At 39.6% G+C, this 14,013-nt stretch overlaps 1 protein-coding gene across 1 annotated transcript in view; it reads left to right on the top strand.

Moving 5' to 3' along the window:
* Positions 1 to 13,452, top strand: part of DGKQ (diacylglycerol kinase theta) — an 85,211-nt gene extending 71,759 nt beyond the window's left edge. The window contains exons 21-23 of the mRNA XM_063129108.1: positions 930 to 1,041; positions 1,493 to 1,645; positions 3,088 to 13,452. Coding sequence (XP_062985178.1) covers positions 930 to 1,041; positions 1,493 to 1,645; positions 3,088 to 3,186 — 364 coding nt within the window. The 3' untranslated portion in view covers positions 3,187 to 13,452. The remainder of the gene's footprint in view (positions 1 to 929; positions 1,042 to 1,492; positions 1,646 to 3,087) is intronic.
* The last annotated feature ends 561 nt before the right edge of the window (positions 13,453 to 14,013 follow it).

Genomic DNA, 14,013 nt, shown 5'->3' with positions numbered 1-14,013 from the left:
CCCCTGAAGTTCAGGAAGGTCTTTAAGTTGGACACAGCCAGTCAATGGTATCCATCCTGTTCCAGTATGGTAATGATTTTAATACTGAGAAAGTAGAAAGCATCACAAGTATTTTTTAATGTTGTTGGATTAGGACTGGGGAGAGCCAGGTTCAAATTCCCGCTCGGCTGTAAAGCTCACTGGGTGACCTGAGACCAGTTACTATCTTTTAGCCCAACCTACGTCACAGGGTTGTTGTGAGGATAAAGCTGGGCAGGGGGTGGGGAATGTACACTGCCTTGAGATCATTACAGGAAAGGCAGGGTATAAATGTAATAAATTGTTGTCAATGCTAAATTGTGAGGATGGAATAGAAATAAATTAAGCAATGAGAAGCCTACTTTAAGAGTAGTTTTGAGGACATGGGTAAGTCTTCTGAAAGGAAAATAAGATTGGAGGTTGCATTTAATTAGATGAGATGACCTCTTTGAGCTTCTAAGGGAGATCTCCCCAACCTTGTGGCCTCCATATGTTTTGGACTACAACTCCAATGAGCCCTGATCATTGGGCACACTGATATAATTGCTTTGTGGTAGGGATTGGGTACATCTGGCCTGCAGGATTTCCCCATACGGTCTTCAAGCTTGATGGCCCTACCCAAAGAAATACCTTTCTCTAGAAAAAAGGCAGCCTTTCTCTACCCCTGACAAGAAAATCCCACTCTTGGATTAGTAATGTCAGAGGATGGGGTTTAGGGAAGAACATTACTAGGGTTCGGGAAGGTGGGAAGGGTCCGCCTATTGATGCCATCCGGTCCCTGGGAGGTCTCTTGGGAGGCAGGCTGCCCCTGGGGTCAGAACAGTTCCAAATCCCTCATTTATGGTGTAATCCACTTCCTTAAAAAAAGAAAAGAAAAGTTACCTCTGTCTATCTTGTTGTGTTCTGTCTAGTTGGGGATCTGGTGCTGATCTTTGGGGATCTGATAATGATAATCGCTTTGAGAAACCAAGAATTGATGATGGCTTACTGGAAGTTGTTGGTGTCACTGGAGTTGTTCACATGGTAAGTCCAGTATTTAAAACCAGTTCATTTGATTAAATATATCTGAACCATTCACACCTAATTTCTAAATATGTCTTGGATTTGATTCATTCATAAACACAATGTGGTACCAACTTGAATAGTGTTTGTACCCCATTAGTCCTGACACAAAATGATTTAATTGTAAATCAAATTAATTTGATATTTCAATGAAACCTTGTAAAAATACAATATGTTGTTGGTCAGACTATTCTCTATACATTTCTTTTTTAAAAAATACATATGTTTTGAGGGTATAATGTTTTGAAATGTTTCATGAGTAAAACTTTTAAAGGATTTCGAAAAACGTATACATATCCAATACACAAATATTATGAGTTTTACTCATTTTTGTAAAATACATTTTTAAATGTTTAATTGCTTGTTGTAACATTCTTGAAAAGGCCTATTCAGACTAGATTGCTTTTAATAGGGTCAAGTGCAGGGTGGCCTACGTTCAGGCATCCGGATAGCTCAAGGTTCCTACTTCCGTTTAACACTTCTGAAGCCAATTCCTGTACAAGTAGACGGCGAACCCTGGATTCAGCCACCAGGGCAGATCATTATTTCGGTAGCAGGACCAAAGGTAATCATACATGTGTTGTGTCAAACATGCTTTATTGATTAAAAAAATGGAACCCCACTATCTTTTAGAATCTTTTACATGAATCCATTATCTAATAGTCTGTAAATATTCAGAACATTTTAAAGATTTGCCGGGTTCACACATAACACATCTTGGCTTATTAAGCCAACATACACAAGCGTTGTGCCTGCTGCCCTTTCCCACTCCCTCCTTGGCGTGCCATGCTTTGAAGACTTTCTATGTTAATTATGTTAATTAACCAGAGTTTCTCATTATGTCCAAACTGGAAGCCAAGATCAGAACAAACCAGGATTTCAAACCCAATTTGAAATCATGGTTTCTGATGATCATTTGTTCTGATCCTGGTAACGAATGTTTCCTGGTGTAGACTTAATGAGAAGCTCTAGTTCACCCAGGAAGTCTTCAGTCATGATGTGCTAGGAAGAGGAGGTGCAGACACAAGGCTCATGTTTGTCTTAGCTTAATAAGTAGGGATATGTCATTTCCAAACCAGACTGTTGTCTAAGGCCTCATTCTCACTGAAGTAGTAAATCTGTATCTTTGTTGTACCTCTTCAGACTGCAGGTGGATGGTCACATGATTGAATATTCTTCCATGCGAAAGCATTAATATGCGTAGAGCCAGTGTGGTGTAGTGGCTAAAGTGTTGGACTGGGAGTTGGGAGATCCGGGTTCTAGTCTCCACTCAGCCATGGAAACCCACTGGGTGACTTTGGGCTAATCACAGTCTCTCAGCCCAACCTACCTCACAGGGTTGTTGTTGTGAGGATAAAGTGGAGAGAAGGAGGATTATGTACGTCGTCATGGGTTCCTTGGAGGAAAAAAGGCGGGATATAAATGTAACAAAAAATAAATAAATAAAACTGGTATGTTAGGGAGAAGGCTAAGCTAGAACCTTTCTCCCTGACACCTAATTTTCTGTTTATAGAAATGTTTTATGTATGGGGGAGCCCTGACAGGTAAGCCCCCACTAACAATCTAAACTGATACAGCTTTTCAGAGTTTGCCGTGGGAATGGGAGACTGCAAGCCCCCCAGGTATTCACACAGCCCTTTGGATTCTAGTCACAGTTCTATAATTTTTAGCGCTGCTTGTTTCATATATTAGTAGAAGCAAGTATGTGTTAAAGATTTAATAAATACCCGCTTCTTTGCCATCCTATGTGTGTGTTTGTGTTTGTATGACATGTATTTTCCAAATGCGTATGCTGTAGAATGGAGTCAATTATTCTGTCTCCTTTAAATTTTAACCCACCTACTGTAACATGCGAAGCAGCCTTTTAGTATGCATTTTGCTACTACCTGTAGCTAATTAAAGAAGAAAATTAGATCCAAAGGTGCTCTTGACTTTTAAATTGTTTTCTTCTTCTTTCAGATTAAGATATGTTTGAATAAATGTTGTATTTAATATTTTTTATTACAGGTCCATATGTTAAAGAAATCCAAACAGAAACAGAAAAAAACTGGAAATGTAAAAGACTCAAGAACTGAGAACATGTCAGCCAGTGAAGTGGGGCGCTGATGGAAGAAGATATCCACAGAGCAAATGCCGTACACCTACCATAGATGACGTGGGGTCTGCCTGGTAAAACTGTATTGTACAGTTCAGGCTAAGAAGGGTTGCTTATGAGCCTGCTATTATATTCCATGTTTGCTGTACAGTGCCCATCTTGTGGCTGACATGAGATCTGTCTAAACATCACAAATGGATCAGACATTTCCATTCAGTAGCCCTTCTGCAAACCATTAACCAATTTTTGCTTTATGCAGAGAGTGAATAAAGCAGAAATCTCATTATACCGTGCTTTTTTATACTACAGTTGTTGTTGTTTCGACAAATTTTTTCCTCCCTGGGAACCACTTATTTTGTAAAAATACGTTTTTAGCCCTCTTAAAAATAAAACACCATTCCCCATTTAAAGATTTAAGGTAGCCCAGCATTCTCCAGTTTAAAATAACTATAATGAAGACCTTACAGAATGGATAATTTCACGTTGCTGATTATTTGTGCAGTAATGCCTTAGGTAGGATAGGGACAGAGCAATTTAATCCAGTGGCAACCCTCCATCCCCGGTTCCTTTGGGTGCATTGCCACTGTGCCAGGTTCACTACCAAGTTCTTGGCAGTTCCTAATTAAGCCGCACATTGAGGGATCTAGCAGCCTGCTCTGCTCTAGGTTGCCATGTGTAAGTTACTCACACCTTTTCTCTTGATTGGAAATAGTTGGATGCCTTGCAATGCACTCAGGGGGGAAATGCTCAGTTGAATGTTAGGGGGCTCAAGAGCTTGCATGAATTGTGCCCCGTTGTTTAGTTGGTTTTATTTGTGTGCCATGAACTCCTTATTCCACACTACTAAATGAAACCCTTAGGGTGGGGTGGGGGAATCTCCTACCATAATGTTATCTGTTTTTATACCGCAAAACCTTTTTATATACACTACAAGCTTCTGGTTTTCTACAGTACTGCATATGCATTCCACGCCCACCCCAGCCCCATAATTCTGGTCTCTAGTTTGATGTTTCTAATTTCATTCCTAAAATCCTTTCTTTTAACTCTGTGCCACAGTTACTGGCAACTCAAATGCCAAATCTAGAATGTGTAATTTATGGCACAATATAGTAAACTAAGCTGTTTCAGCATTTGTTAATATATATAAAGTATTGATACACTAAGTTGAAATATGCATTAGTTTATTCTTTATTGAAGAATGTTCTAGGGTGTTTTTTTTAATACACACCTTCTGATCACTGGTTATGTCCATATCGGATATGAAACTGGATCTGGTGTGAATGTACTGATTATGCAAGGAAAAAACTACTTCATGGAGGGTTCCTTGTTAATAAGATTAGGTTTAAGTCTTAAGCTCAGTGATTGTAGGTATTATGTTTTTCATGTTAGTTTCACTATTGCCATTTCTTAGTGTTTTCTTTTTTTTTTTTTAGATGAGGATCAATGCACGTTTATTATTAAGAATTCTCGTTCCACAAAACGGGGAAGGGAGGTCCTACAATTTGCTTTAAATACAGCACAGTAAAAACCTGGAAGGAAGGTGGATCCAACTCTGGTTGCTTCAGTTCTTTGAAATAAAACACAGTGTAACACCAAAAACCCAAAATAGTTGGTTTTGAACGCCATAAAGAGTTATTAACTGCATGGGAGGAGATACCTTTAATAGAAAGCAAGAGATTCAAGGGATATTTTTGTTTGTTTCCTTTTTAAATTCACACAAGACTAGAAATGGTGTGTTCCCACCTAAGTGGGAGAAAAAGCCACAATGAAATGTTTTAGGTCTGCTAAAATATCAAAGATGCCAAGCCTGATATTAATAACGTATTAGCTAACTGTTTTAAAATATCCGGGGCTAAAGAAATCCGTCTGAAAGGAACCCTTGCAGAAAAAGAAGAAGTTTCATTGAAACAACCCATCCTACAAGAGGCACACACCTCTTGATCTTTAACAAATGCAAGAGTGTTTTGAGTTCCAGATGATTTCCCCAAGCTCTTAATATAAATTGACCTTACAAGAAAATGTTACTATAGGTTGTATTCGGATGTTAACAATAAACAATGGTTATGGAAACAAACCACAGTGAGCCTTGGACCACTCGTGCTCCCCTACATTCTTCCTTCATTATGTTTGTGAGGAAGAGGTCAGAGGCCTTCACTTCTGTTTTTGATAAATCGTAACTTGCTGTTGCATCTGAACCTAGGCAATCTGTGGTTAATCTTAACTATGGCTTGTTGAAACAGCAGTTGAAGTTAACCATGGTTTAAGGTTTGCATGCACCACGTAACTGTAGTTAATTAAAATCAGAAGCGGAGGCTTCAGAACTCGTCATGGTCATGCCGGAGGGCAAGTTGTAGCACATAAACCCAAGGCTCACTGCAGTTCACGCCCATAATGATAAACCAAGTTCAAATGTAGCCTGTATTCTTCTGTTCCTGGAAACCACAGAAGGAAAGCTACGCATGTTTGTTGGCTTGTGTTGAGTATTATTTGTCGTAGCTCTAATAGTAAAAAAAAGGAAATATTTTTGTAGAATACTGTTCTTCAGGGTGGCTGACCTCCTGAATTGTACCGCATTATGTATGTATGTATTAAAAGAGAATGTAATTACCATCCCCACCCCCGAATACCAAAACAGTAGCAGTAGCACCAAACATGGTCATAATCATTATACAGATGTACGATTACACCATCTAGATTTTTAAAAGGCTCCGCGTTACAAAGAGGCTGAGGCTGCCTTTTTCCTTCTGGGAGTGGGCTAAGAAGATCCTCTCCATGGCTACCCCAGAAGTCATGACGCTGCACTAGCCACTTGCTCTAATACCCCATCCACATGTGATTAATAAGATCACATGGCGATTGCCTTTTAAAAAAAAAGAATGGTGCTGCACAGCAGAAGAAGAAAATTGGTGCTTGGTGGGAGTAGATACTTTCCCTCTACTGCCAGACATTCAATATGGTGCAGGTCGGCAGAGGAGGGAATCGTGATGTGCTTCTCATTGATATTGCAGATACTAGCCAGGAAGTGATTGGGACACTAGCATAACCATCTTGCAACCCAAAGGATCTGCAATTGGATAACTTATTCTCAGGGCGGCTTAGTGTGTTGTGCGAACACGCCCAGTTGCTCTGGTTTGCAGGCGGTATTGCTATTTTCAGAAGCTCTCTCCTTGGATGTATGATTGCTGCTTAAACCACTGTTCCTGCACAACAGAAGCACATGCTTGAGTGTTATCTCGCTGCAGTCACCGCTGCAAGATTCTCATCTGAGAACAGACCTGTCTGGAACGGACCTTAATCAGACCCACTTAGTGAGACCCTTCACATACTAATGTTCCACGCCCACATTTCTTCCAATGTCAATTGTGGATCCATTTCCAATTTGTACTGAATGCTGCAGCTTACAGTCCACTAGCTTTTATGCCTCTTGTCTTCCAAGTTGTTAGAACACATTGCAGTTTATGCATACTTCCACAGCACCCGAGTAAAACTCGGGCATGGTGCATATATAGTCGAAGACGTTCTTATAATAAAAATTGGAATTGTCTTCTTTTCCATGGAATGTAGACATTTAGGGTATTTTCAGCTTGTTAGATCCTTATTGTTTGCATGCGTATATTTGTTACAAATGTCGATGAACTAGTCTTTTAGAACTAAATATGTGTGTGTGTTTTCTCTTTAAGGTGTTTTTTAAGCCACCAGAATCATACATCTATTTTTCTTTTATCAAATCGTATTTGTCATGTGGCTTGGCCAGGATCCAAAGAGCTACAAAAACAAATTCCCTGAGCACAAAGGAATTTAATTTGTTTTTCTCACATAGCAATAGTCCCACACAATATCCCCTACAGCCTCCCCCAACCTGGTGCCCAATCATGGCATGCTGGCTGGGAATGATGGGAGTTACAGTCCAACACATCTGGAGGGCACCAAGTTGAGGAAGGTTGCTGCACTACTTTGGAAACTGGTACACGGTAGCACTTTTGTTCCCAGCTCTGTGTTCTTCGCTTCTGTAGTTAGTTAGCTATAAATCCACCTTGAAAGCATAACTGCTTTTATGTTGATTTCCACAATTGGTAATTTTTACAGCCAATCACTGAAATAGCACAGTGCAATTCCAGTATAATATTTATGAAGTGTGAATGCTTCCCCAAGTAGAATCCTTAAGGCTTAAATTGATTGTGCTCTGTACATTTGTTGGCAAAGATTTAAATACACAGGGAAAGGGAAATTTCTGTTTCTGGGTTTGCAGAAGTATTGTGCAGTTTCGTATGCATGTTCACAACTATTGGCTAGAGTAACTTTATGCACTACTAAAAGTAGTCTAAATAAAACTCCAGTGAGATTAATTTGCACTTAAGTGGCGGACCGTTTGACTATGGTCCAATTCAATCCTTCCTCTGTGACCTCTGCTCGCCCAAACAGACTACAACTGTTATACAAAGTTGTCCTTTGCACCTCTGTGGCTTTTTTTAATTGGAGAAATAGAATAGCGAAGCAGTGGTCTTCCTTGACACTGTGGTCTTCACATATATTTGAAGAGTATCCAAGTGACATGTCAACATAATATAATTGAATGTGTTCATTTTAAAGCTCTAAGTTAATCTCTAGACTGTTTCAACAACTGGTTAGAGAAATGCTTACACTAAGACTATTTGCAGACTTTCTTTTTTTCAATGCTAAGATATGAGCTGGGATCCAAAGAATAATGATGTAACTTGTTCTGTGCACCTGAGGAGGCTTTGGACTTGTGCTTCTGTAATAGTGGCCTAGCAGCGCACCCTCACCTAGTCACACAGCAAACTACTTTTCAAACTGATGAGAGTTTCAGTCGCAACTGTAATGCAGCATGGTTTAGAGGGGGGGAAAGTAAAAAAAAATGAAAATACCACTGTGTGCAATACAAGCCTTTTGAGCAAGCCTATAAAACTGTCTGTCTGTCTCTCTCTCTCTCTCATACACAGATGATCTAATGAAAGTTAAGCACTTTTATACAGGATAGATTTAAGCATGTTCTTAATGCTTTCATTAAAATAAAACAGAACTTAGAATGGTTAGCTTTGGCTGCATAGATCATGCCCATAGCTTTGATTGCGTTACTATGTCATTCTGATTTCTTGGAGTAAATGCGAAAAAGGGACTTCACTGAAATAACAATACAGTGCACATTTTTGCTTATTTTTTCGAATTTTCTGCTTCAAATCTCTTCACTAATGATGGCAGTCGTTAGTGAATGTCATTACTGAAAGAAAAAGCACTGGACTTGATCATCTATTCTTAGTCTTGTCTTTGATATTTGTAATAACAGACCTAAATATATTTTGCTATGTTTATTAAAGATCCCTTATCCTGTGCTTCCTAAAATTAAGTTTACGTGGAATATGTCTTTTTGACAAGGCTTGAGCTCAAAAACACTTTATAGCTTTTGAGTTTTTTAGATGTGTGATATATACAGTATTTCAGATCTTTGTGATGATTAGCGAAACATTCAGATTGTTAGAAGAGAGTATTACTTTGTATATTTTCATTTTTAAACGTTTTAGTATATTTTCATTACACTATTGCTAACAGTGATTTGGAGTGAATAGCAGGGAAACTAAAAAAAATGAACTCCATAGCTTGTTCCTTATGTCCTTTATGTTGTAATTCTTTTATCCTTAAATTGTGTGCTTTATTAAAGTACTGTGTTTATGTGCCTGGGCATTAAAAGATGATACGTTCATTTGCACTACAAAAAGCTTCCCTCTGTGCAGTGTGCCTCTTTAGGGTCTGTGTGGAGTAGATTTTCTGCCAGTTTCTATTGTTTCTCCTGAAACTAATTAAGCTTTCGGTTTTGATGGGAACCTGTTTTCCCATCAAAACAGGGAAGTTCGGTAGGCTGTCGCAGCTATCATTTTCGTACCAGTAGCTCATCTGCCTGTGGGCTTGTGTAGACCTATCCCTAGCTCCCTGCAAACCATTGGTTGCAAATCTCAACAGCATGCACTCCCCTTTCCTTCTTTTCCTGCATTAGCCATGGTTTTGCATTACCTATGCACCAATGCACACAGAACCAGAGTTTGCAAACCCACTTCAAACTCTGGATTACAAGGGAACCATGATTGGTGTAGCTGCACATGCAATATCGCAACCATAGTTAAAGCTCGGAACACAATGGATGAGGGGAGGGAATCATTTCGGGGAGGGAGCACAAACTTCTGATATGCAAACCACTGTTTACATGGAAGTAACATTGCATCTGCACCGGGCCTTTGTCTCCATAAAACAAAAACAGGATTGGGGCTGATTCCCACGTTACGTTTTTGTATACAACGCACTGGTTCACACTTACATGTGGTGGCATGAGTAATGACTAACGTGGAAATGGCCACATCAGTGTGTATGTATTTATATTTACCATTATATACATTAGGAAGCAAATGTATAGACTGACTTCCTAGTGTGTGAACTCGACAAAAAAGAAAAGATCACCACTAGTACAGTTTTTCTCACTCAACAAAATTGCTTTTATCTTCCTGTGGAAGCCTGTATCAGCACTGTCAAAATGTAATGCTGGAATCAGCCTTCACACAGGGCTCTTTGAAATCAACTGTCATTGATTTCGGATCATAATTTATTAATAGAATTTCAATTACTATTTTTACAAAGTTGTGCATCTATTGTTTACATGCTTCCTTCACTTTGCACTTGAAAATGTCGGAGCAATTGTGTTGCAAATTCTGGTTTTGGCATTTTAAGCCATTCTATAAATCTAAAGGCATGCATTTATGGGTTGAGATTCTGTCTGTCGTACATAGCTGGACATTCTGTTTTGTCATTCTAGTGCCATACGTTAGTGCCTATCTAGCTGAATTCCACCCCCGCCCCCAGGTTGCCCATCTAGAGATTCAGGAGGGAAATATACCAAGTACTTCTGTAGTTGATTCTATAGGCTGTTAATCAGTCAACTGAAAGTTCACTTTAAGCTTGATATAAATTGGCTGTGAAGATGTGTGTGAAGTGCAAGCATTCTATCGAATGTGCAGTGGAAGATGAAGATCATGTTGCACTGGGGCATATGCATGTAGAGCCCAATGTGTGTAGGTCTGGCCCACGCAGTCCAGCCTTCCCCAACCTAGTGCCCTCCAGTGTGTTGGACTGCAACTCCCAGCATCCTCAGCCAGCATGGCCAATGGAGGGCAACAGGCTAGTGAAGGCTGGCGTAGGCTGTGTACTCCAAAGTTGTGGTGTACAGATCTCATGAGTTGGGACTGTGTGGGTTTTATGTAGGCCTTTGGTAAACGTGATGTCTGATTTATGGGACACCACAGTGATTTGGTATAGATGGAATATCAGTACAAGGTTATTGTCTACCATTCAACTGGATAATATTGGTATTTTTCCAGATCATTCGTGTAAGCGGAGTTCCATGGGAATACATGACTGTGATAATTCTATCTACTCCCTTAACAGGCTGGTCTACATTAATCTGGGGCACAAAAGGCCAAACTACATGTTACCCTGGAGATCTGTGATCAGATCTCCTGACAGTAGTTTTTTATGGCTTAAAGCAGCTGCCTTGGGTCTGGGTTGTGCTGGGGAAAGTGGAGTTCGTCTTTCCTCTCCACTGTTTCTTCATTTTGCCCGCAAAGCTACTATTTGTGCCCAAAGCTACTCTTAGCTCACACCTAATAGGAGCATTGGGACGGGATTTTGAGTGTGGAAACGACACAAGGAAAAGTTTGTTTTCTTAAACCTTCCCCCAGCACCACAGCCTAAAGCCACTTGTGGACCTCCTGTGATTACAAAGTTTTGAAAATAAAAAGAATTAAAAAACTACGGAGATCAGATTACATATCTCCAACAGATTTTGTATCCAGTGGGACTACATCAGCTTGAATCTATTTACTCCAGACTGGTGAGGTGAGGTTGTGAATCACATTATACTGGAATGAATGCTGCATTCATTGTAGTTCTTTCTATCTATAGTTTTGCGTTGACTGCAAAGCCATTCTTTGTATTGCTTACAGTTAATGCAATAACACAACTTCATACAGTTTGACTAGCAGTTTTGATGTTTACAAGGTGGTGACTGTTGATTGTAAACTTCCATATCAGTGCACTGCTTCCATTGGAAGGCTTAAGCTACTTGCTTTATAGGACAATTAATGTAACAATTGCCTTTCTTGACCCAGACTCCTAAGTACAACCCTTCAAAGCTGCAAGTGTAGCTTTTCACACTCATGGAGACTCAGAATGAGCAGAGTTTGTATTGACATAAATATTAAATAGAATATTTCTAACTAGAAGGTTTATATTTTCTGAAGATAATTTATAAGGAAGGTTTTATATACAATTGTATTGATGTAAATGCGAATTCAAATATTCATCATCTAATGAAAACATGATAATGAAGAACCTGTTTTCAAGAGTTTGCCCCATTAGCAAACTGTGTTTGTAGTTCCTATTTTGTAGCATTTTTATTTCTTGCAGCGTTTCAGAGCACAAGTGCTGCACATGTCAAATTTCCTACAGAAATACTGCTTCCATGCAGGAAATATGCATCCCCCACATACGTGCAGTTGCATATGTTGAGCACACATGCATTTTGTGGAATATGTGGATTTAATCACACATAATAATTTTATGTGAACTTTGCTTTGTTTTTCAAATGTCTCTACAAAATATGAACAGCTGCTTAGCTTTAAATTCCCATACATGTGTCTGTTTATCAAGGCTAATGCCTTTCAGCGATGTTCAGGCTGACTAAACCTGTTGAGCCTTTGGGTGAACAGAGAATGTGTCCTAGAACTCTCACTGTATAGGCAACTACGCATTGCACTATGCATTGCATGCGGTCTTTCAGGGACGTTTGTCTGCCATCCTGTATTTCATCAAGGGAAACCCAAAGAAACTCCGGGTTCCCCAAAACACAGCTTGAAAGCCATTGCTCTGAGTTACTGGGCCCATTCTTACTTTGATCACAACATTCTGTAGTTTGGGTTTTTTTTGGGGGGGGGGGGTGGTATTCGTTCTAAGATGCGTTTAAACCAAATTGGTCTTAAGTGGCCTTGTTGGAATATACTCACTCCTTACAAATCCCGACCAAAAAGGGGCAAACACCTTTCAGTGTTCCAGAAACCAAGGATTGCTCCATTTCCGAGATTAGAAGTATTATATAAACAAATGCTTAAGAAATGAGTGAGTATCCTAATTTGGTGTGTGAATTATTAGAAGAAAAAAATTAGAATCCGTCATAGAAGTGTATTTGTTCACTTATTTGTAACCAGTAAAAAGTATCTAGAAACATTCTAGTTTATCCTAGGTAAAGAGGTTAAATAGGAACCTTTACTAATGAGTGAAATTGCAGGTTTCCAGCCATATCTGCACTACAAATATGTTACATACCAATTTAACTGTTACCTCTTGGACATCCTCAGAACTGTGATTTTGTGAGGCCGCTCTGTTGGCGATCTCTGACCCTCTCTCACACACAACTATAGTTCAAAGGGTTTCTTGAGGAAGGGGACTATAAAGCCAGTTTGTCTGTGAATGCAGTTGACTTTGGAGCAAGGGAGATTGTGATGCGAGATCCATTATTAAAAGTCCAATATATTCTGTACACAGATGTTCACTACTGTAGCTAGTCTTAATTTTAACCAGGCTGTAAATCATGTACTCTTTTTGTATCTCATGCAGTGTTCTCATGGTGGGGGGGTGGGGGTCATTGGTGCTGGAGAGGACGTTCCAAAGAGGGACTGAACCTTGAAGCAAACAAAGTCCCAGATACTTTCCTACTAGAAGTAGAGGTTGAGCTTTGCACCCATCCAATCTACTGTGCTAACCCTGAAAGCTGCAGAAAGGTGGGCAAACATATGAGAACTTCCAGCCACAGCACCTTCTCCCCTGGCCTGCTGGTTTTAGGAAGGACCCTGTGGTTGGCCTTTTCTAATAGCGCTCTGGGATTAGTGGCCCAATCCACAGATCCTGCAGGGTTCTGTATATGTGGGTGAGAAGTCTATGTGCTCACTCGCCAAAGAGGTGGCTTCGAAAGGGGCCTGCATTTTTTGGGGGGTGGCGGAGAGAGAAACGCTGAGTTAATGCATTGCGTCAGACTAGAACTTTTAAATAAGGTGAGCAATCTTTAGTAGCAAATACCTTGAAAAGCATCCTTGATTATTCCACAATATAAGGCAAAGCAGGCCATCTGGAATAGTTTGCCTCTTGTGTAGTACTTGCTTTTTGTAATATGCGTGCTAAACACAATTCACGCAAGAGTCATAGTAATATTAGAACCATTAGGTTAACACTATTTCCACATTGTGTGCCTAAACAGAAGCTAGAAATGCACATCATACTTGTTTACTTGTTCTGTCTTAAACAGGGTTTTGTTGTGTACCGTTTTCTAGTTGTCTGCCTTGCAAACCACTTTTCTTGTCTCTGAATGGGAAGTCCTGAAATGCAATGTCTGTACGAATTATTTATATGGCGTGCTTTCTTTTTTTATTTAAATATCAGTTTGTCTTCAAGAGTATATTCTTAGGAAGATTCTGTATATATTTTTGCTATGTATTTGTGTTTGGTTTCATTTTGATTGTATATTTTGCACTGATTTCAAACTGTATCGATTCTGTATCAAGTGCTTTGTGAGTATTTGACATCGGATTAGAATTTGTCTGTGACAAATATAACAGCTAATTTTTGTTGTACCCTGGCTACATTTGTCCATTGTGTTTTGTTGCAACAGGAAGGCACGTAAGCAGCCACACGCCTAGTCGCCTGTAGCGAGTAAGAGTCTGCTCCAAATAACCAAGATGGTATGTGCAAATAAGTGAAAGGGTGTGCATAAATACTATACGGAC

This window comes from Elgaria multicarinata, chromosome 6, assembly GCF_023053635.1.
Source record: "Elgaria multicarinata webbii isolate HBS135686 ecotype San Diego chromosome 6, rElgMul1.1.pri, whole genome shotgun sequence".
NCBI lineage: Eukaryota > Metazoa > Chordata > Lepidosauria > Squamata > Anguidae > Elgaria > Elgaria multicarinata.
This window is presented reverse-complemented; position numbering and strand designations above follow the sequence as displayed.